The sequence below is a fragment of the Cryptomeria japonica genome, chromosome 7, assembly GCF_030272615.1.
Source record: "Cryptomeria japonica chromosome 7, Sugi_1.0, whole genome shotgun sequence".
Classification (NCBI taxonomy): domain Eukaryota; kingdom Viridiplantae; phylum Streptophyta; class Pinopsida; order Cupressales; family Cupressaceae; genus Cryptomeria; species Cryptomeria japonica.
In genome coordinates, this window is record NC_081411.1 from 754,528,716 (window position 1) to 754,546,330 (window position 17,615).

Sequence of the window (17,615 nt, forward strand, 5' to 3'; positions counted from 1 at the left end):
GAGTGGCACTCCTGATTATGGACTTCTGTACACTCGGAGTTCTGATCCTACACTCAGTGGTTACACAGATTCTGACTGGGCAGGTTCGGTTGATGACCATAAATCTACAACAGGGTATGTGTTTAGTTTGGGATCTGGTGCTATCACATGGACTAGTAAGAAGCAGCAGGCAGTGGCTCTCTCCTCGACAAAAGCAGAGTATCGGGGAGCAATTAAGGCATCTTGTGAGGTGGTTTGGCTTTGACAATTGCTTGCGGATATGCATGTCTCCCAGGCAGGTCCAACTCCCTTGTTCTGTGATAATCAGGGAGTGCTCAAACTCACCAAGAATCCAGTCTTCCATGAAAGAACCAAGCATGTGGAAACTCATTGTCACTATATTCGACAACTGGTTGAAGACGAATCTATCCAGTTGCTATATGTTCCTACCTCGGAGCAGCCAGCAGACATCTTCACCAAGCCCCTTGGTCCTGATAAATTTGTAAAATTCAGGGGGTCTATAGGTGTAGTTAATAGATTGAGCATTCAGGGAGGGTATTAGAATATTAAAATAATGTTAATTTTAGTATTAGTGCTCAATAGTGTATATTCTATTTTAGTAAGATCTTCTTCGATCTTCTCAGCAGTTTCTTATTAGAAACTTGCTATTCTTGTAAATATTCTTGTATTATTTATGAGCGTCTTGCTCATTCTGTAATCAATCAATTCTTTGAAATCCATTGCGTGCCTCGCACTGTTTTAATAATCAGCTGCCCATAATAATGAAATGATAGAACTAAGAAAAAAATATTGCTGTCCATAATCAGCACATGGTAGATTTAAGAGTCTAAATCAAAACCAGAACTTGAGTCTAAGTCACTGCTCCTCTTACTGCTCCTTTTTTGCAAATCTAAAAAATGAATGTCTTTTTCTTCTTTTTGGTTATTTTATCCTTGGATTAGGTTTTGTATTGTTTAATTTGGTTTGGGGGTCCCTATAGGCCCAGGCAGCCCTTTTTCAAATTAAAAAATACAGTTTTTTTTAATCTGGCTGTCCAAAACTGGTCTTGGACATAGGGGACAGTCAAGGGACTTTTGGAAGTCCCTTAGTCGTCCAAGGAACCTTTGGCAATCCCCTACATCCCCAATCACTCCCAAAGGTATCCTGGAAGCATTTCTAAAACTCTACTCGATCTAGGGACAAGCAAGGTACTTCTAAAACCTGTCCTCGTGTCATCCCTAGTATGGGAACGGGAGTTCCAACACAAGGGACGCATCCCCATGGAACATAATTCAGGAATAGGTAAAGGTTTGTATAAACCCATGTTTTGCTGCCCTCTTTAGAAACTTGACAAACTCTACATCTAGAAACAAACTTATTCACATCCTTCCTTAGTTGAGGCCAAAAAAAATTCTCACTTACCAAGCTATAAGTTTTTTATATTCCAAAGTGTCCTCCCAAGCCATTCAAATGCATTTCTCAAAACAATTTTTCCTTCCTAGATCCTGTGGAAATACAAAGATGGAGTCCCTTAAATAAAAACCCACTTACCAACAAGAAATCTTCAAATAATTTACTCCTTGCAGCAGCAAGACTATTGAGGGCAATGATAACTTCATTGAAATAAGGATCGGTTGAATATTCCCCTTTCATTTCCTCAAACCCAACAATCTCATTGGTCACGGAGACGAGTAAGTGGCGTCTTCTACTCAAGGCATCAGCCACTAACATTAGTTTACCACTCAAATGTTGAACAACAAATGCATAATTCTGCAAGGAGGAGACCCATTTGGCATGCCTATGTAACAGTATGGCTTGAGAATTGATATATTTCAGCGCTTGATTGTTTGTCAACAAGATGAATTCCCTATGCGAACACAAGTAGTGCCTCCATTGTTTCAAAGCTTAAACAATAGCATATAATTCTGTATCATAAGTACCATACCTCTTTTTGGCATCATTTAGTTTCTCACTAAAGTAGGCAATTGACTTGCCCTGTTGACTCAATACACCCCTAATGCTACTGCAGAAGCATCACACTCAATGGTAAAAAATGTCTTGAAGTCTAGTATGGCAAGTATAGGGGCTTCAAGTCACCTTCTTTTTAAGCTGCTCAAAACTTCTATCAGCTGCTTGAGTCCAAAAAAAGACTTTCCTTTAGTACAATTAGTCAAGGGAGCACCTATTCCACTAAAATTTCGAATAAACCTCTTATAGAAGTTTACTATCCCATGAAAACTCTTTATTCTATAATACTTTGAGGGGTAGGCCATTCAAGTATCGCATTAACCTTTTCAAGAGCCATGCTTACTCCTGCTGAAATCAAATTTCCAAGGAAAACCAACTTGTCTATACAAAAATCACCTTTTTCAAGAATTATAAATAATCTCTCCCTTCTAAGATTATCGAAAACAATTTGAAGGTGTTTCAAATGTTCTTCCATGCTTCTGCTGAAAATTAAAATATCATCAAAATAGATTATAACAAACTTTCCAATGTGGGATCTAAATAGCTGGTTCATGGAGCACATAAAAGTGGCAGGGGCATTGGACATTCCAAAAGGCATCACCAACCATTCATATGACCCATCCTTGACCTTGAATGTTGTCTTCCATTCATCCCCTTCTTGAATTTGAATTTGATGGTAACCACTCGTCAAATCAACCTTGGAAAAAACCTTGGCACCTGCTAAACAATCTAACAAGTCATTCATTCTAGGAAGGGAGCACCAATACTTCACCATGATCTTGTTGACAGCTCTCGAATCCACACACATTCTCCATTTGCCCCCTTTTTAGGTCAAATTAAGGCAGGCATGGCACAAGGGCTCATGCTCTCCCTAATGAATCCCTTTTCTAACAATTCACATATCTACCTTCTCATTTCTTCATTTTCTTTCGAAGACAATCGATATGCAGCTTGATTAGGAAGCTTGGACCCCAATACCAAATCAATATGGTGTGTAATACCTCATGAAAGAGGTAAACCAACTAGCAGTTCCGTTGGAGTTATATTAGAATACTCTTCCAACAACTTTTGCATCTGTGGAGGAGGTTGTATCTTACGAGGCTCCCTTGCTTCTATTGGGTGTAATAAGTAACAAGTTGATCCCTTGATCTCATTGCAAAATTTCTTATAGCTGGTTGAAATAAGAGAAAAGGACGACATTTCAAATGCATCCTCTTCTTTCCATGGTTTTAAGAGTGTTTTCTTCGCTTTATGTTGAAATTCATAAGTATTCTCTTGACTTTGATGGATAACATTTTGGTCATGCTGCCAAGGCCTGCACAACAACAAATGACATGCATCCACTGACACTACTTTGCAAAGCACTTCATCCACATAAGGGCCAATTTTGAGTGCTACCAAACGACTTATCTACCAACACACTACGATCTTTCTTAACCAAGAAATCTTGTAAGGGTTAGATTTTGGAACACAAACAAGTTGTAATTTGTCAAGCATTTTTGTACTTACCAGATTATCAGTAGATCCAACATCAATGATGACCTTACATACCTTGTCCTTGCATTTGCATTTCGTTTGGAAGACACTTTTTCTCCTCCAATCAGCTTCAAGAGTTTCCTTGTTTCCAAATATTAAGGTTCTTCTCAACATTAACTTTTCTCCAAACTCGGTTTTAGCTTCTAACCAAGGTTTTTCTTCTTCTTGGACTAACATCACCCTTTTGGGATTTTGAGGGCAATCTATAGCCTTGCGAACTTCATCATAAATAAAACACTTCAAGGGCTTCCATTCCTCTAAAGGCAATTGTCCACGTCCTCTACCTCTAAAGCTTCCCCTCCCTCAAAAAATTTGGCTTCACACTTCCATCTAGGGCTTCTTCTATGGTAGGCTTGGAGGAACTCCCTCTTCCTTTGTTTTGGTAGTTATCACCCTTCTTACTCATGAATTTACACTTTCGGTTTAGCTTCTCCTCTACTCTTAATGCATATTCATAAGCTTCATCCATAGCAGATACTTTCAGCAATGCAAGCTCATCCTGAAGTTGAAACTTTAGTCCATTCATGTACTGAGCAGCAACTTGTCCATCATTCTCTTGTATATCTATACAAATACAAAGCCTTGTGTAATGTCCCCATTCCAAAGCTCAAGAGAAATGATTAAATACGTTTTAATTAAACATTTAAACTTATCAGTCATACTTGTTGATGTGTTTTTTATGACACCTTACAACATAGAATAAAATACCAAGTATCTCATCCTCTCTTGAACAAAATCTCCTCAAATGCAAAACTTTGTGATCAAACAAGGTAACTCCAAGGTTCCTATAGTTAGGTCTTGACTTTATATGTGGATAGACTCAATGTATAGATGTGATTGTTGGTAATCCGAGGGGACTTACGTTTATGCTTGAACTACAATTAGAACTGCTTCAATGTGACTGGAACTCAATCATTTGATATTGCAATCTTTTGATGCTTTCTCCTAAACTGACTTGAATTGAAACAAAAGATAAAAAGAGGAAGGGTTTAGGAAGACTAATCTAATTCCTAAGGTCAATGACAATAACTAATGATGCTTTGATAGACAAATCCTTCATGAAACTACTTTCTACTTAACCAGAGATAGTTCACAATGCCATAGAAAGAGTGTGATCTCCTAAGGTAGTGAAAGATCTTCATATTGTAAACAATCCATTCAAATGCCCAATACTAGCGCAATCCAAATGAAGTATTCACAATCGAACTTAGCCACAATAATAATTACATTCAGACTAACCATACACTACAACTTATAATCAACAAATTGTAAATGGTATAAACCGAAGGGTTCATCAAATATCATCACACTTCTCCATCATAATCAATGAACTTTATCTAAATTTGAGGATGTAACAAGAAACCATGCATATGTAGAAGAACCACCACTGTCCACCATAAATTCCATGAAAAGTATGTTTATTTACATGGCTTGGCAACGATTTCTGGCTTCTCCTCCTACTCTACTTGCTATCTTATTCCTATTGATTGCTTCTACTACTAACTATTAACTTTTACAAATAAGGAGACTGAGCCTTATCTAGAGAGCTCATTATATTTCAATAGTGTGAAATTTTTCCAAGATCTAGAGGCAATGGAAAGCACAAATAAGAGAGAACAAAATAGATGATAGGAATAAACTGTATTCTATCAAGATGAAAATACTGATCTATTGGATCATCAATCGTTGTTCTTACATACAGTGTAGATGAGCTTGCATATATAGGCAAGGCAATATGTATATGTGAGCACATAAACAGGACATGTGGCTCAATAAGAAACAAGGGTAGGTAGGAAATAGGTGTGGTAGGTAGGAGAAACAATAAAATATTCCACATGAGGTGGATCACCCATCAAAGGTGGAATTATCACTCCACAATAAGTGGATATGATAGAGTAGTAAAAAGATCACACCATAAAAGGTGGAAATTCTCCTACACACACTATCCCAATGTGGCACAAACACCCAAGTCTCATACCCAAACTACTATGAAATGCATTTCCTAAGTAAACGTAAGTAAAGTGTACTAATATCCATGATGAATAATTATTTACACCAACAAATGGCTCTGATTGATTCTCAAATCAATGGCCAAGATTCTACAATAAAACCCTAATTAGGGTTTGTTACAACAAACTCCTTGACCAATAAGAAAATTACAATGAATAGGACACATGTCTTTCCTTTGAATTCTAACTAATGAGAATTGAGGTTAGGTACATAAAATAATATTTGATGAAGCGTCATGTGTCGCTCCACCTTGAATGAGTTCATTGAACGTGGACATGTTGATGTGGCACAATCTGATAGGTTGGATGATGACTAGGATGCCACCTCATCACTCCTCACGTAGATCATCATAACATGTTTGTGATTGAGGCATATCTCTTGAAATTATCCTTAATCATATCTGATCTATAGTTCTCTTCCCCAATTTTGCCCAGATCTGCTCTTTGAATTCGTGTCTTCTGCTATTAATTACACTTTGCCCTCCTAGAAAGATCTGATATAAATTTCAATTTTACCCTTGTTGGCTGATTGCGGACCTGAGAATGCCTTCTTGGTGCGAATTTGAAATGCATCTATTGGAGCGAACTTGTTTAGGAGATTAGAATTTGATTTGGTTGAATAGTGCATGTCATCTTTGTTTTATGGACCCTTGCAACGTAAGTCATAACCCTTCATCTTTATCTTCCTGCCAACTTTGTCTTGAAAACATTTTTATTTTGCAAATAAATTTCGCATTTCTCCCTATCAAGTCGAGATTCTCCTTCCATGCGATTTTGAAATCAAATAATGTTTAGGGCTTAAATTTGAATTATAATTGAACAAGTGGAAATTCGACTAGGAGAAGGAAGGTTTTGTTTTGTTCAAATTCGATCTTAATCACCTTTAAATTGACCAAAAGAGGAGTGGAAAAACGCAACCTACGAGGAAGTTGCAAAAATTTGAGGTGCACAAGGAATGTTTTGACTCGAAAACTCATCACACTTGGAGTGGAAAATCACAACACACTAGGAAGGAGGAAGGTTTGATTTCCTTCTCAAAATTTCACTCTAGGCTTGATCTAAAAGTGAGAGTGGAAATTTGCACTCTACTAGGAAGGTTTTGTTTTCATGCCTTAGAATTATACCTTCTTCCATTCATCATTCAATTTAGCAAGGGTGGAAATTTGCCATGTAGGAGGGAGTGGAAAATCAACCCCTAGGAGGAAGATTTTGCTTCCTTGTTCCATTTTTGACTTGCATTGCTCATCATTTTCTTGAAGAGTGGAAATTCGACCTCTAGGAGGAAGGAGTGGAAATTTGCGAAGTAGAAGGAAGATTAGATTCTCTTTGTTTTTCCACCTTCGTTCCATTTTTACTAGCAAATTTCAGCTAGAGTGGAAAATCGACCTCTAGGAGGAAGGTTTCTCCTTCACTTCCCTTCACCTCTTTAAAAATTCTAAATTACATAGGGGTCGAAAATCAACTATCACAAGGGAAGGGTGGAAATTCGCACCCTACTTAGTAAGATTTGCACTTTACAAATTTTGCCTTGTAGATTTCCTTCTAGAGTGGAAAATCAATCTCCACTAGGAAGATTCCCAACTTCTCTTTTACTTAGCTCTCAATTTTCAGGAGTGGACATTCGAGATGTAGAAGGAAATTCAAAAAAAATTTAAATTTTCTTAAAACAAATTCCATCACTTAACAAATTTAAAAGGTTGGAGAATTGACCCTTAGAAGGAAATTTCTAATTCACTCACCTTAAACTCCTAACAACTTTGCAACATGACATCTTGACAACTTTACAACATCGATAACAATTTGTCCTCAAACTCAATCCAATAAAACCAACCCCTTCTCACAAGCAAGGGTTAAAGACTAGGAACTACTGCCAAGCCAAAACCAAAACATCTAACTAAAGCTCTCAATCTAAGCAAAAAGTGGGGGGTCCCCATTTGCAATGGGGGGATGTGTGAAAACGTCACAATAATACTCTTATGTATATATGGGGCCATTACACTCTACCAGCAAGGATCAAGAATCAAAGTAGTCCAATTTATATCTAAAGCTTTCATAACGAAGATGATAAAATATTGACAGATACTACCATAGAAACAAATTAAATGTCTAGTGGTTACGGAAGAGCATCGATATTAGTTGGTACTAACTAATGTTGTGCGTAAAATATCTCACGAAGACGGACCTTAATATTTGCCATGATTGATAAAACACGGAAATAGTTGCTAAAACATAGGCTGCAAATAATCGGGATTGTTGAATATTGTTGAATCCATCAGATCGATAATCATCTACATGCCATTGTTATTGAATCAATCTCCTATCATATTCAGATCGGATCTCCAATATATCTTAATTCAAACATATTGACATTCAAAGGAATTCGTATAAATTAATTACTTGAACAATGTCCAAGGAGATGAATCAGTCAAGAAGAGGATTTGGAAGATGAATCTAGTAATACAGAGTCAGACCATCAATATTATAATGACAAGTCAACAATCAATAAGCATGAATAAAAGGAATTAAGTAGTCATTGGTTACAAAAAGGCTTTGACCAAACACAATAATATTATTGTTATAAAAGCCTCAATCGATGCAATCAAATATATCCCAAAGTAGAGCGATTAAAAGGTGCATGATGAAAGACAATCAATAAAGATTTAGTTAATACGAAGTATCGCTTCCTTAAAAGATGAATGATTATAAATTTAAGAGACAGCAAATATTGAATGACAAGTCATGACTCTTCAAGTTTACAAGATATATCATGGATATCCAATCCATTCTATCAGAGCATCGAACTTGGAAACTTATTACTTTTTTTGGATCTGCTTTGGTGAGCATCTTGCCAAATTGGCACAGCGGAGGCATAAGTATAAAGACTACACATCAGGGAAGGCTATTATATTGCATATTACCAATTCAGAATTCAGACACAGCAATTTCCTCAAACATTGCAAGTTATTAGAAAGATAAATCAGATTATTGCTCCTAGTGAGCAATGTCATAGGCACAATATCAGGTGCACAATCTTATCAATTTCCAAATCTGAGACAGCCCCTCTAAGTTGCAAATATATCAGTTGTAATCAGAGAAAGCAACTATATCACCATTTCATGATATCAAAGTCAGTGCATGCTTATATCATTTGAAGTCAGACATAGCATTATATTATCAATACCAAACACTAAGTGATTATACTACTAGCAAACTTCAAAATTGTTAAATCAGAGAAAGCAAGATTTACTCTATCAATTGCAGATTGGAGTGTAGCAGAATTTATCATTGCATAAGCCCCATCATCAAATTAGAGAAAGCCATCAAGATAAGTTCTATCCTCCGAACTATTCTAAGAATTTTAAGTTAAATATTATAATGAAATGTCTTCAGATTTGATAAAATTATATTTATAAATGTATTACAATTCTCACCTTAAGTTGGAATCATTGTCTCAGGACTAAATTAAGGCAAAACCCAAAGGGGGACATTACACCTCATGAACTATTCAATATAAGCCTATAAGTTATAACAACTGATCCTTCTGTTTCAAATTTTGAAATTCTTTAAACAGCTTTTGTTGATAATCTGAGGGCAAAAATCAAGCTCTCAAATATTTTAGCATCTTAGGCCAAAGCTTTATTTTTTCCTTGTCTTCTTCTTGAAATCTGCACATTCTCCCACCACAGGACTCATGAGACTTCAACTTGGATGCACCAATTTTCACCCTTTTTGGATCATCCTCATCAATATCCTCCATTTCAAATTACTTCTCTAATTCTTGCACCCAATCTAGAAACGCATATGGGTTGAGCTCACCTTTAAATTCAGAAAATATCCACTTTTATCTTAGAATTTTGGCTTTTTAAGGCTTCAATAAGCCTCTCCATTGGATCTAAGGCATTGGCAACATTCATACGAAGGCCAGCATTCCTCCTGCCCCTTCCTCCCCAATTCACATGGACTCCCTTCTGGGCCATTATTGATTGCTCTGATACCAAAATTGATGCACAGAGTACTTCAAGACTCCTCTGCCCTTGTCTCTCAATCAGGCTGCACAATAATTCATAGACACAAAACCTAGAAATAAACTGTGCCTCTGAAAAAAAAACAGTCCATGATACTTTGTCCATCACAAGGCAAATACTAGCAAAACTAAAATACAATAGAAACTCGGATTTGAAGAAGAAACAAGAAATATCAGAAATACTGGGTCACATCCTTCATCTTCAACAAAAAATGTTTATACAGCTAACACACCAGAATAGAGATTTTTTCCACACAAAACAAAGAAACTTTCCTCCTGAACAAAAAACATCTCCCCTCCTTAAAAAGAGAGGACAAACCAAAAATAGCATCTATCCAGAATGGACAATTACAACCCACAAAAAGGCACGAGACAGTGGGCCCAACAATTGATTGTCGGTTACATTAGTATGGATGCAAGAACAAAGGAAGTGATTGTATAGTATTCTTGTTTCAAGATGATACAAACTTGGCCTCTTTTCAGATGGAATTTTTTACTTGAAACTCGAAAGCAAAGAAACGGGACTCGGCTCGGACTCGGCAAGGCCGAATCGGACTTGGACTCGGGACTCGGAGTCAAACTCGGCTTCAAACTCGGTTGGACTCGGGAAAGTGAAAAACTCAAGAAATTTAGAGATTTTTAAAGATTTAAAACTCGTTTCAGGCACCCTTTACTGAATACACCTTAAAGACACAATAACATCATCAAACTCGGCTCATTTGATTACATACACAAGTATACATCAATCACATAAGCATAAACGCAAATTGTAGCTGAAGGAAATAACAAACATAGATATATAAATATTGTCAAATGTATACAATATTACAAAACTCATGGAATAAAAAATCCATGTCATCATATGATCATCATCAAATGTTTCATACAAATACCAAAGGTAAATACAACTACAAGCCTATGGCTCAGAGGAGCCTGCACGGCAGCACCCTCCGGCCCCGGCCACCTGTGAAGGCGTCTAAGGTAGGTCCTGGATGATTCGACAGCCATAGCCACTCCCCGTGACACCATGCCATGCTCACCAACATCAGGAACATCCGTGTCACTATCGGCCTCTAAAGCTCCTATCTGTGCTCGTGCTCTCCGCTCCTCCTCTGCCATGGCTACAGTCTCAACCTCTATATCTACCTGGTCGATCCAATCAATGTCAGACTCGGAGGTTAAATTTTCCCTACTTCTATTGACACAGTTTCCCCCCATATTTTTCGACGGGGATTTGGGGGCAGCGCCCCCAAGGTGGGGTCAAGGGGCAGCGCCCCTTGCATGCTTCCTGTCGCGATAAAGGCGTCGGGTGTTATTTTTCTATTGGTTGACATGTTGTAACCCTAATTTTTCTCATTCTCAGGCGGAGGTTGTAGTGAACAAAGACGAGACCATTCATTTTTAAAAATCTTTTGAAAATGTTTTTTTTTGTCATTTTACTTAACCCAAGCAGTAGCCGAGTTTGGGGCTCAGGACTCGCCGAGTTTGGCGAGTTTGAGCCAAACTCGCCAACTCGGCGAGTCTAGCGAGTGTGCTCACCAAACTCGAATGAGTCCGAGTCCGAGTCCTAGAGACTCGACGAGCATGACTCAGACTCGGACTCGCCAAGTTTAGGCAATTCATGGCGATTCCCGTTTCTTTGCTCGAAAGGGTTTTCCTCCATGTAAATGTTGTGTTGTGTAAATCTCTTATGCTTGCTAATTTCTTTGCTGTTGACTTACATTTCCTAAATCTCCATTGGTATCATATAGGATAAATTTCAGATTTCCAGATTGTAGTTGTTTAACTTAATTTCTAATCAAAGGGACAAGATGGGCAAAAAGCAAAAGTTGTCCACTAGGAGCAACATCTACTATGGCATACTATAATGGCATTGGAAAATTCCTAAAGGGCCTCATGGTTACCTACTCCAAGGCACACCTTGCAATCTTCAATGAGCTTACTGTTCATATGTTTTGTGGGGACTTGATTTGCCATGCTTAGAGGTGTAGGGGGGCTTTCCATGGAATCTAATTCTCTTCACCAGATTCTTGTTGGCAAAGAACTTAGGAGGCAATAGGTGACTAAAGCAATAGAGTTCAAGTTGAGGGGGTTGTTGAGTGGGGAGATGATGTTTCTTCTAGTATGAGGGAGTTTGTTGATATCCTCCATTCATGTGTTTACCATGTCTTTTGGGATCCTTCCAAGATGGTATTTTCAGTTAGTCAACATACAATGGTTTTTTTTGTTATCTTGTAGATTCTTGAGGTCACTATGGTAATTTTGCTTTATATATATTATTCTAATGCTTTTATTACTTTTTGGACGAGGGCCCCAATCAATTTATCACAGAAAAAAAGGAGGGAATTGTTTACATATATCAGGTAAGGTGCAGTACCAATCCTAAGTAGAAATCATTTAAGCACCTAGCCCATAGAGAGCTCTCAGTAACTGAATATCAGATGAAACATAGAACACCTTGCTTTTATTTTTTCTAGAGTGAAATCAGCCTAAATTTTTAAATTGTAATGGTGACCAACGTGATGAATGTCCAATTGCAGCCCATACATATAATAATGAGTATGTCAAATGATATAATGCACAAGTGTTATTTTATGAACGGGAATCATCAGTATCCTCCCTTCTTAAATGGATTTGAGACAGATCTCCATTTTGATTGAAGATTTAACTGAGTTTCTATCACATTCTCTGGAATGTTGAAAAACCTTAATGCATTTCCTCATGTTGAAAATCTCTAATGCACTCCTCATGTATTGTCTATTATATTAAAGTTAACAGTGTCAAGGACCCTTCTGGTCATATATGAATGGTAATCAGATTTCTTTCTTTATCTACTGTTTACCTTGCTATATCTCGCAGAATCTTATAGAAATCCTCCCAAAATCTGAAGATGAATTTTCTTGCCAAAACAATGGAAAATGCCACTTTTCAAACAAAAAATAAAGGATTAAAAGTGTCTCCACACAGTATTCCTCTTTGCACGTTTCTACCAGAGCATCCCAATCTCAATTGAGGTAGAGTGGATAAGTTTCATATCAGTATTAAGGCTTTTCCTTGTCCAAGTTAAGGTCACATAGCACACACATATTAATAGATTTTTCTCTACATACAGGATTTATCAGTCATGGACATTCAAGGGGGTTCTAGGATAGAAAACCCAAGTTACTCCTAGAATTATCCAGCCTGATACCATCAGCCCTGGAAATTCCCCTATAAACATTATCAGATCGTCTTTTGGGCCTTTGACCCTTTTGAAGCAATAGATGGCAATGTTGAAGCTGTAAAGCTTTTGATGAAAAACTGTGTAACAAATTTCACATCTGTGTAGAAAACTCTGCTTCACAGGTTTTCTCTAAATGCTTTACAACTTCCCGATATGGACTGTAAAAGCCTAATTCTCCTAACATGACAATGTTGTTGGTTCTTTGGGTCTGCACATTACTAAACACATGTGATGCTACTGGCCTCCTGTCGTGATATCCTACTTTCACCTTTATTAGATACATGCTTCCTTTACTGGCCTCATATCACAATCTCCTACTTTCACCTGCATCTGCTACATGCTTCCTTGACTAGCCTCCTGTTTCAATCTCCTACTTTCACCTACACCAGCTACATGCTTCCTGGACTGGCCTTCTGCAACAATTCCCTACTTTTTCATTCATCGGCTCCATGCTTCCTTGAGGGGACCAAACCCTAACAGGATTATTAGACTATTAGTACTTAGCTTTTATGATTCAGATTTAACTGTTTTAGGCTTACCCCATAGTTATGTTTATATTTATTTGATGTACAAAGATTATTTTTTCATTATTTAGTTAACTTTACCACAGTATTTCTCCACTAATGTATCCTTCAAGTCATGATCTACTTTTATGGACATTAACATAATTTCTTTCTTTCTTTGTATGAACAAATATAGGACAGAAACAAAAAGAAAATGTGTTAACAAGCAACTTATCCTGATCTCAGAAGATTAAAATATCAATTCTCTGCTATGAAGCCAATTGAATTGGCCAAAATGATAGCACATAATCTTATTGCCAAAAAGTCGATACACAAACACTAAGTGAGAGACTACATCCATTTGTTTTGCATCTCCAAAGGCATGGCTAGCTTGTACAAAGAAACTTTAAGCTAAAAATGCTGGCACATACAAAATAAGGCCTATATGATTTGTATTTGATATTACTTCTTTCTGTTATGTATCTCATAAAGCCAAATGCAAAGCAAGTGATGAATAAAAATGTATTATTACAAGAATAATAGATAGAAAACTTCTGGCAAATTGTGTTCACCTGATATAGTGTAAGCCGTGCTGAAAGCGTAGTTGCTTCTGCCTGAAGTGTTCGCACTTTTTGCTCTAATTCTGATATATATATTGTCTTTCGTTCCTTTGATCGAGCTGCTGATTGCCGATTTGCCAGAATCCTACAATAAGGAAACATATTATTTCAACATTAAATTACCATATGCATGTAACATAACCATAAAAAAAAGAAAAGCAGATACCATCATCTCCCTCAACCTATAGGGCACATAAAGGCATGACAAACATGTAGCGAGCATGAATGACTACAGCAAATAAAATGCAATGGACAAAAGTTTAATAAGGTGACAAAAATTATTGATCTGTATAACAAGACAAAATATATTATGTTTATCAGGTAAAAAAGAAACATAAAACACAACAAATGACAACTACAAACAGCATAAAAAACATTTTATTGCTATTATACAAATCTTCATCAGAAAAGCTTCAATACAGCTTCACTACCAGCAACAAATAAGGAAGAGTTGGCATGAAAATGTGTCGTCATTTATAATTACGGACTCAGAGTCACATTTCTTAATACCATAGGCATAGAGTTTAATTCACTCACAAGCTCAATAGCTTCAACAACTCTGACGAGATCTTTGAAAACTAGTAACAGAATTTAACATTGCATGCAGCGGGAACATGTATCCCAACTCCATATAGGCAACGTGTTTGGAAGCTCTAGCTGCTAAGCAGTGCTAAAACATGCAGAACCCATGGAGTCATTTCAAATGCCCACAACAGGCACCCAAGCCACAGTTGGATTCTAATTTCAAACCACGCTATACAATTTCCAACTGTAAGACAAACAGGATAGCCTTCAGATTAATTATCAGCCTAAAATCTGAGTTAGACTCAATAAAATGGAACTTCAAAATACAGAAGGGCGGATATGGTTTCCTTCCTTGATGGTTAATACGCTATAAGGGCAGATGTAGATTATTCTTTGAACAAAGAAAAGGCTTGAAAGCTATTGTTGGTACATGTTATCTCTATCAGATGCTTGCAATCAGGATAAAAAGGAGAAATGACTTGGGTAGCTTAAGCTCATAATACTTTTAGGCTTCAACCTGAATACTTGAAGCAACAGGACAGATACAGATGTTTCTAAACTTTAGACATAAGAATATTCAGACAAAATGTCAATCTGATAGACATTTTTCATATACTGGAGTAACAGATATACATTCTAAAACATTCAAAGTGTGAGAAAAGCTTCTGGAAGTAAAATGCATAAGAAATAAGATAAGAAACATTAGACCTCTTCGCTCTCTTAGGATCTGCGACTGCCAGTTCTGCAAGCTTTTCAGGAGTCATTGCTTTCTTTAACTCTGGCATTTCTGAAAGTAGTTGATCAGACAGCGATGACGTTGCTCCATCCATGGAATAGCTGTGTCGATGCCGAGATCGGCCATGGTCTGGAGAAACTTCAATTACCCCATACCCATCTGCAATTCCAAAAATAGCCTTATCCTTTGATCCCCACATTGCATTGTCTTCTACAGACACGCTTCTCGAATGATTTGAAACTCCGGTACCATTTATCTTCATATCTCCTCCTTCTACCAAACAATTATTTTCATGTTTCTCCACATTCATATACATGGGCAACAAATTTTCACCCATTTCATCAGAGAGGGTAGGCGTTTCAGTTCCAGTTAACCTAACATCAATATTATAAGGTAGACGAAATGCCAATTCTGACTGAGCTCTTCTGTGGGTGCCTCTTCGAGGAGGATTTTCGGGCATTTTGTTAACATCCATACTGAAATTGTTGGTCGGTACATTCATTTTGACAGCCTCTTGGCCAAATATAATACCAGGATAGTCCCTGAATATGATTCACTTATTAAGATCGATTTCCCTTTCAATATCAATGTATTAATTTGTGATGAATAGCTTACAACTTGTCTTAAACTGCAGCTGCATTAATTATATTACTCCACAATTTTGGGGCTCAACTTGGTACATAAATCATCAACCAAAAGCTCCACAAATTGCACCAGTTCCATCTCTTTAACCTTCCACTCGAGAAAAAAATTGCTGCAAGTTCACCATTCCAAACCTTAATGAAAATCAATCGATCCAACCATAACCACATGAAGCAAATTTTAAAACCTATAAAACCCACAGAAATTTCAGAATGCGCAATCTAAATTAGCATCGACGCATCTAGCCAAAGAGCCCGTATGCTGGCATCTTTGAACACATTAAGTAAACTACAAAATACAATCAGCCAAAAAGACGACTAGAATTTTCAGCCATAATATATATCAATAGATCTATCCGTGTATACACACACAGTAAAACTCGATGGAAAACCCTTAAAACCTCTGAGACCAACATAAAACAATAACATGAAACAACAATACATGAATACATACAGTACATGTCGATTAGGCTCAAACAGCTGAGATGATTTCACAATGCTCATGAAACCCACGAAAATTCAATATCAAGCACAATCAATGCCAATAGATACACCTACGAGTGAATGCCTATAGAAACACCCAAATCTCATTGACATAACTAGATGAGCTACAGTCTACAATGAATCCAGTAAAATTCTACAAGCTAATGGTAAATGAGGAGGATAGAATGCTTCGGACCTGTAAATTGCTCCGAAGCTTACGACCGTTGTGTTTTATACGTGTGCAAGTGGTGTACCCAACAGAAGCAACAGTGTCTTACATTGCTTCTGTCGGCTTGCATAACAAGCTAAACTACAGAGAAAAAGAATAACAACCACATGTATTGGCTTTAATTGGAGCTTTATGAGAAACTTGACAAAGAAGGAAGGAATGTAGGCAATGAATGAATATACATGAAAATGTAAGAGATGAAAAGAAGATGAATCCGGAGCCAAAAACAGAAGAATTGGAATTAATGGGAATGGCAAGCGAGTGATTAATAGTGGAAGGTATTAGGTGAAGCTTGAAAACTGATAGGCATATAAAATAAATGCATGCAAAAACTAGAGAGGAGAAAACCCATCCTTGAATTATGAGGGATTCGATAATATCGACTTCGTATGATATATAAAGTCCGATGGATGAATCAGATGCAGGCCATCATTCTTTTTATGTTCTCATCAAGCTGAATGAGATCACACAAAATGTCACGTGACAAGGCTTAGAAGATATTGGGAATTGTCGTTGGAGAATTGTATAGCAAGAAAGATGCCTCCTATTGGTCAGAAGACCCTTAAATTATGGGTATGTCACAGGAAGTTTCAATTTTTTAATTAGTATAATGTACCATTTTTTAAAATAATTTAAGTAATATTATATAGGGTTTTTTAAATTGTTAATATGTGAGGAGGTGAAGATTGTTGAAGTTTTGTTTTGTTTTTGTTTGTTTTTTCTATTTAAAAGATATTGAAAATTTTAGAAATAAAATTGCATAATGAAAAAGTGTTTTATTGGTGAGAAGAGGATAATCATTTTCATGGAGTTATGTATATTTTGTAATTCTTTTAATTAGTATAATGTACAATTTGAAAAAAATAATAAGCAATATTACACAAAATTTTAAAGTTGTTATAAGTAAAAAAAAAAAAAAAAGAGTGAAGAGGATTGTTGAATGATATATATTTTATCTTTTATTGTATATTTTATTTTTTAATTTTAGTTAATCAATTATTCATGCACACTCATATTCAAATTTTAATTAATTACGCATACACATATATGTGTGTATATACACATATTACACATATATACCTTATAAATATATATGTGTAATGTGTGTATACACACATACACATATAGACATTTGCATA

At 36.6% G+C, this 17,615-nt stretch overlaps 1 protein-coding gene across 2 annotated transcripts in view; it reads right to left on the reverse strand.

The window, feature by feature from the left end:
• Nucleotides 1-16,948, reverse strand: part of LOC131076408 (transcription factor RF2b) — a 76,620-nt gene extending 59,672 nt beyond the window's left edge. The window contains exons 1-4 of one of the 2 annotated variants that reach the window (XM_058013574.2): nt 16,444-16,948; nt 16,219-16,332; nt 15,096-15,877; nt 13,815-13,947 (exon numbers count right to left, since the gene is read on the reverse strand). In XM_058013574.2, the coding sequence (XP_057869557.2) occupies nt 13,815-13,947; nt 15,096-15,625 (663 nt within the window). In that variant the 5' untranslated portion in view covers nt 15,626-15,877; nt 16,219-16,332; nt 16,444-16,948. The remainder of the gene's footprint in view (nt 1-13,814; nt 13,948-15,095; nt 15,878-16,218; nt 16,333-16,443) is intronic. The other variant, XM_058013573.2, reaches the window with a different exon arrangement.
• Between the last annotated feature and the right edge of the window lie 667 nt (nt 16,949-17,615).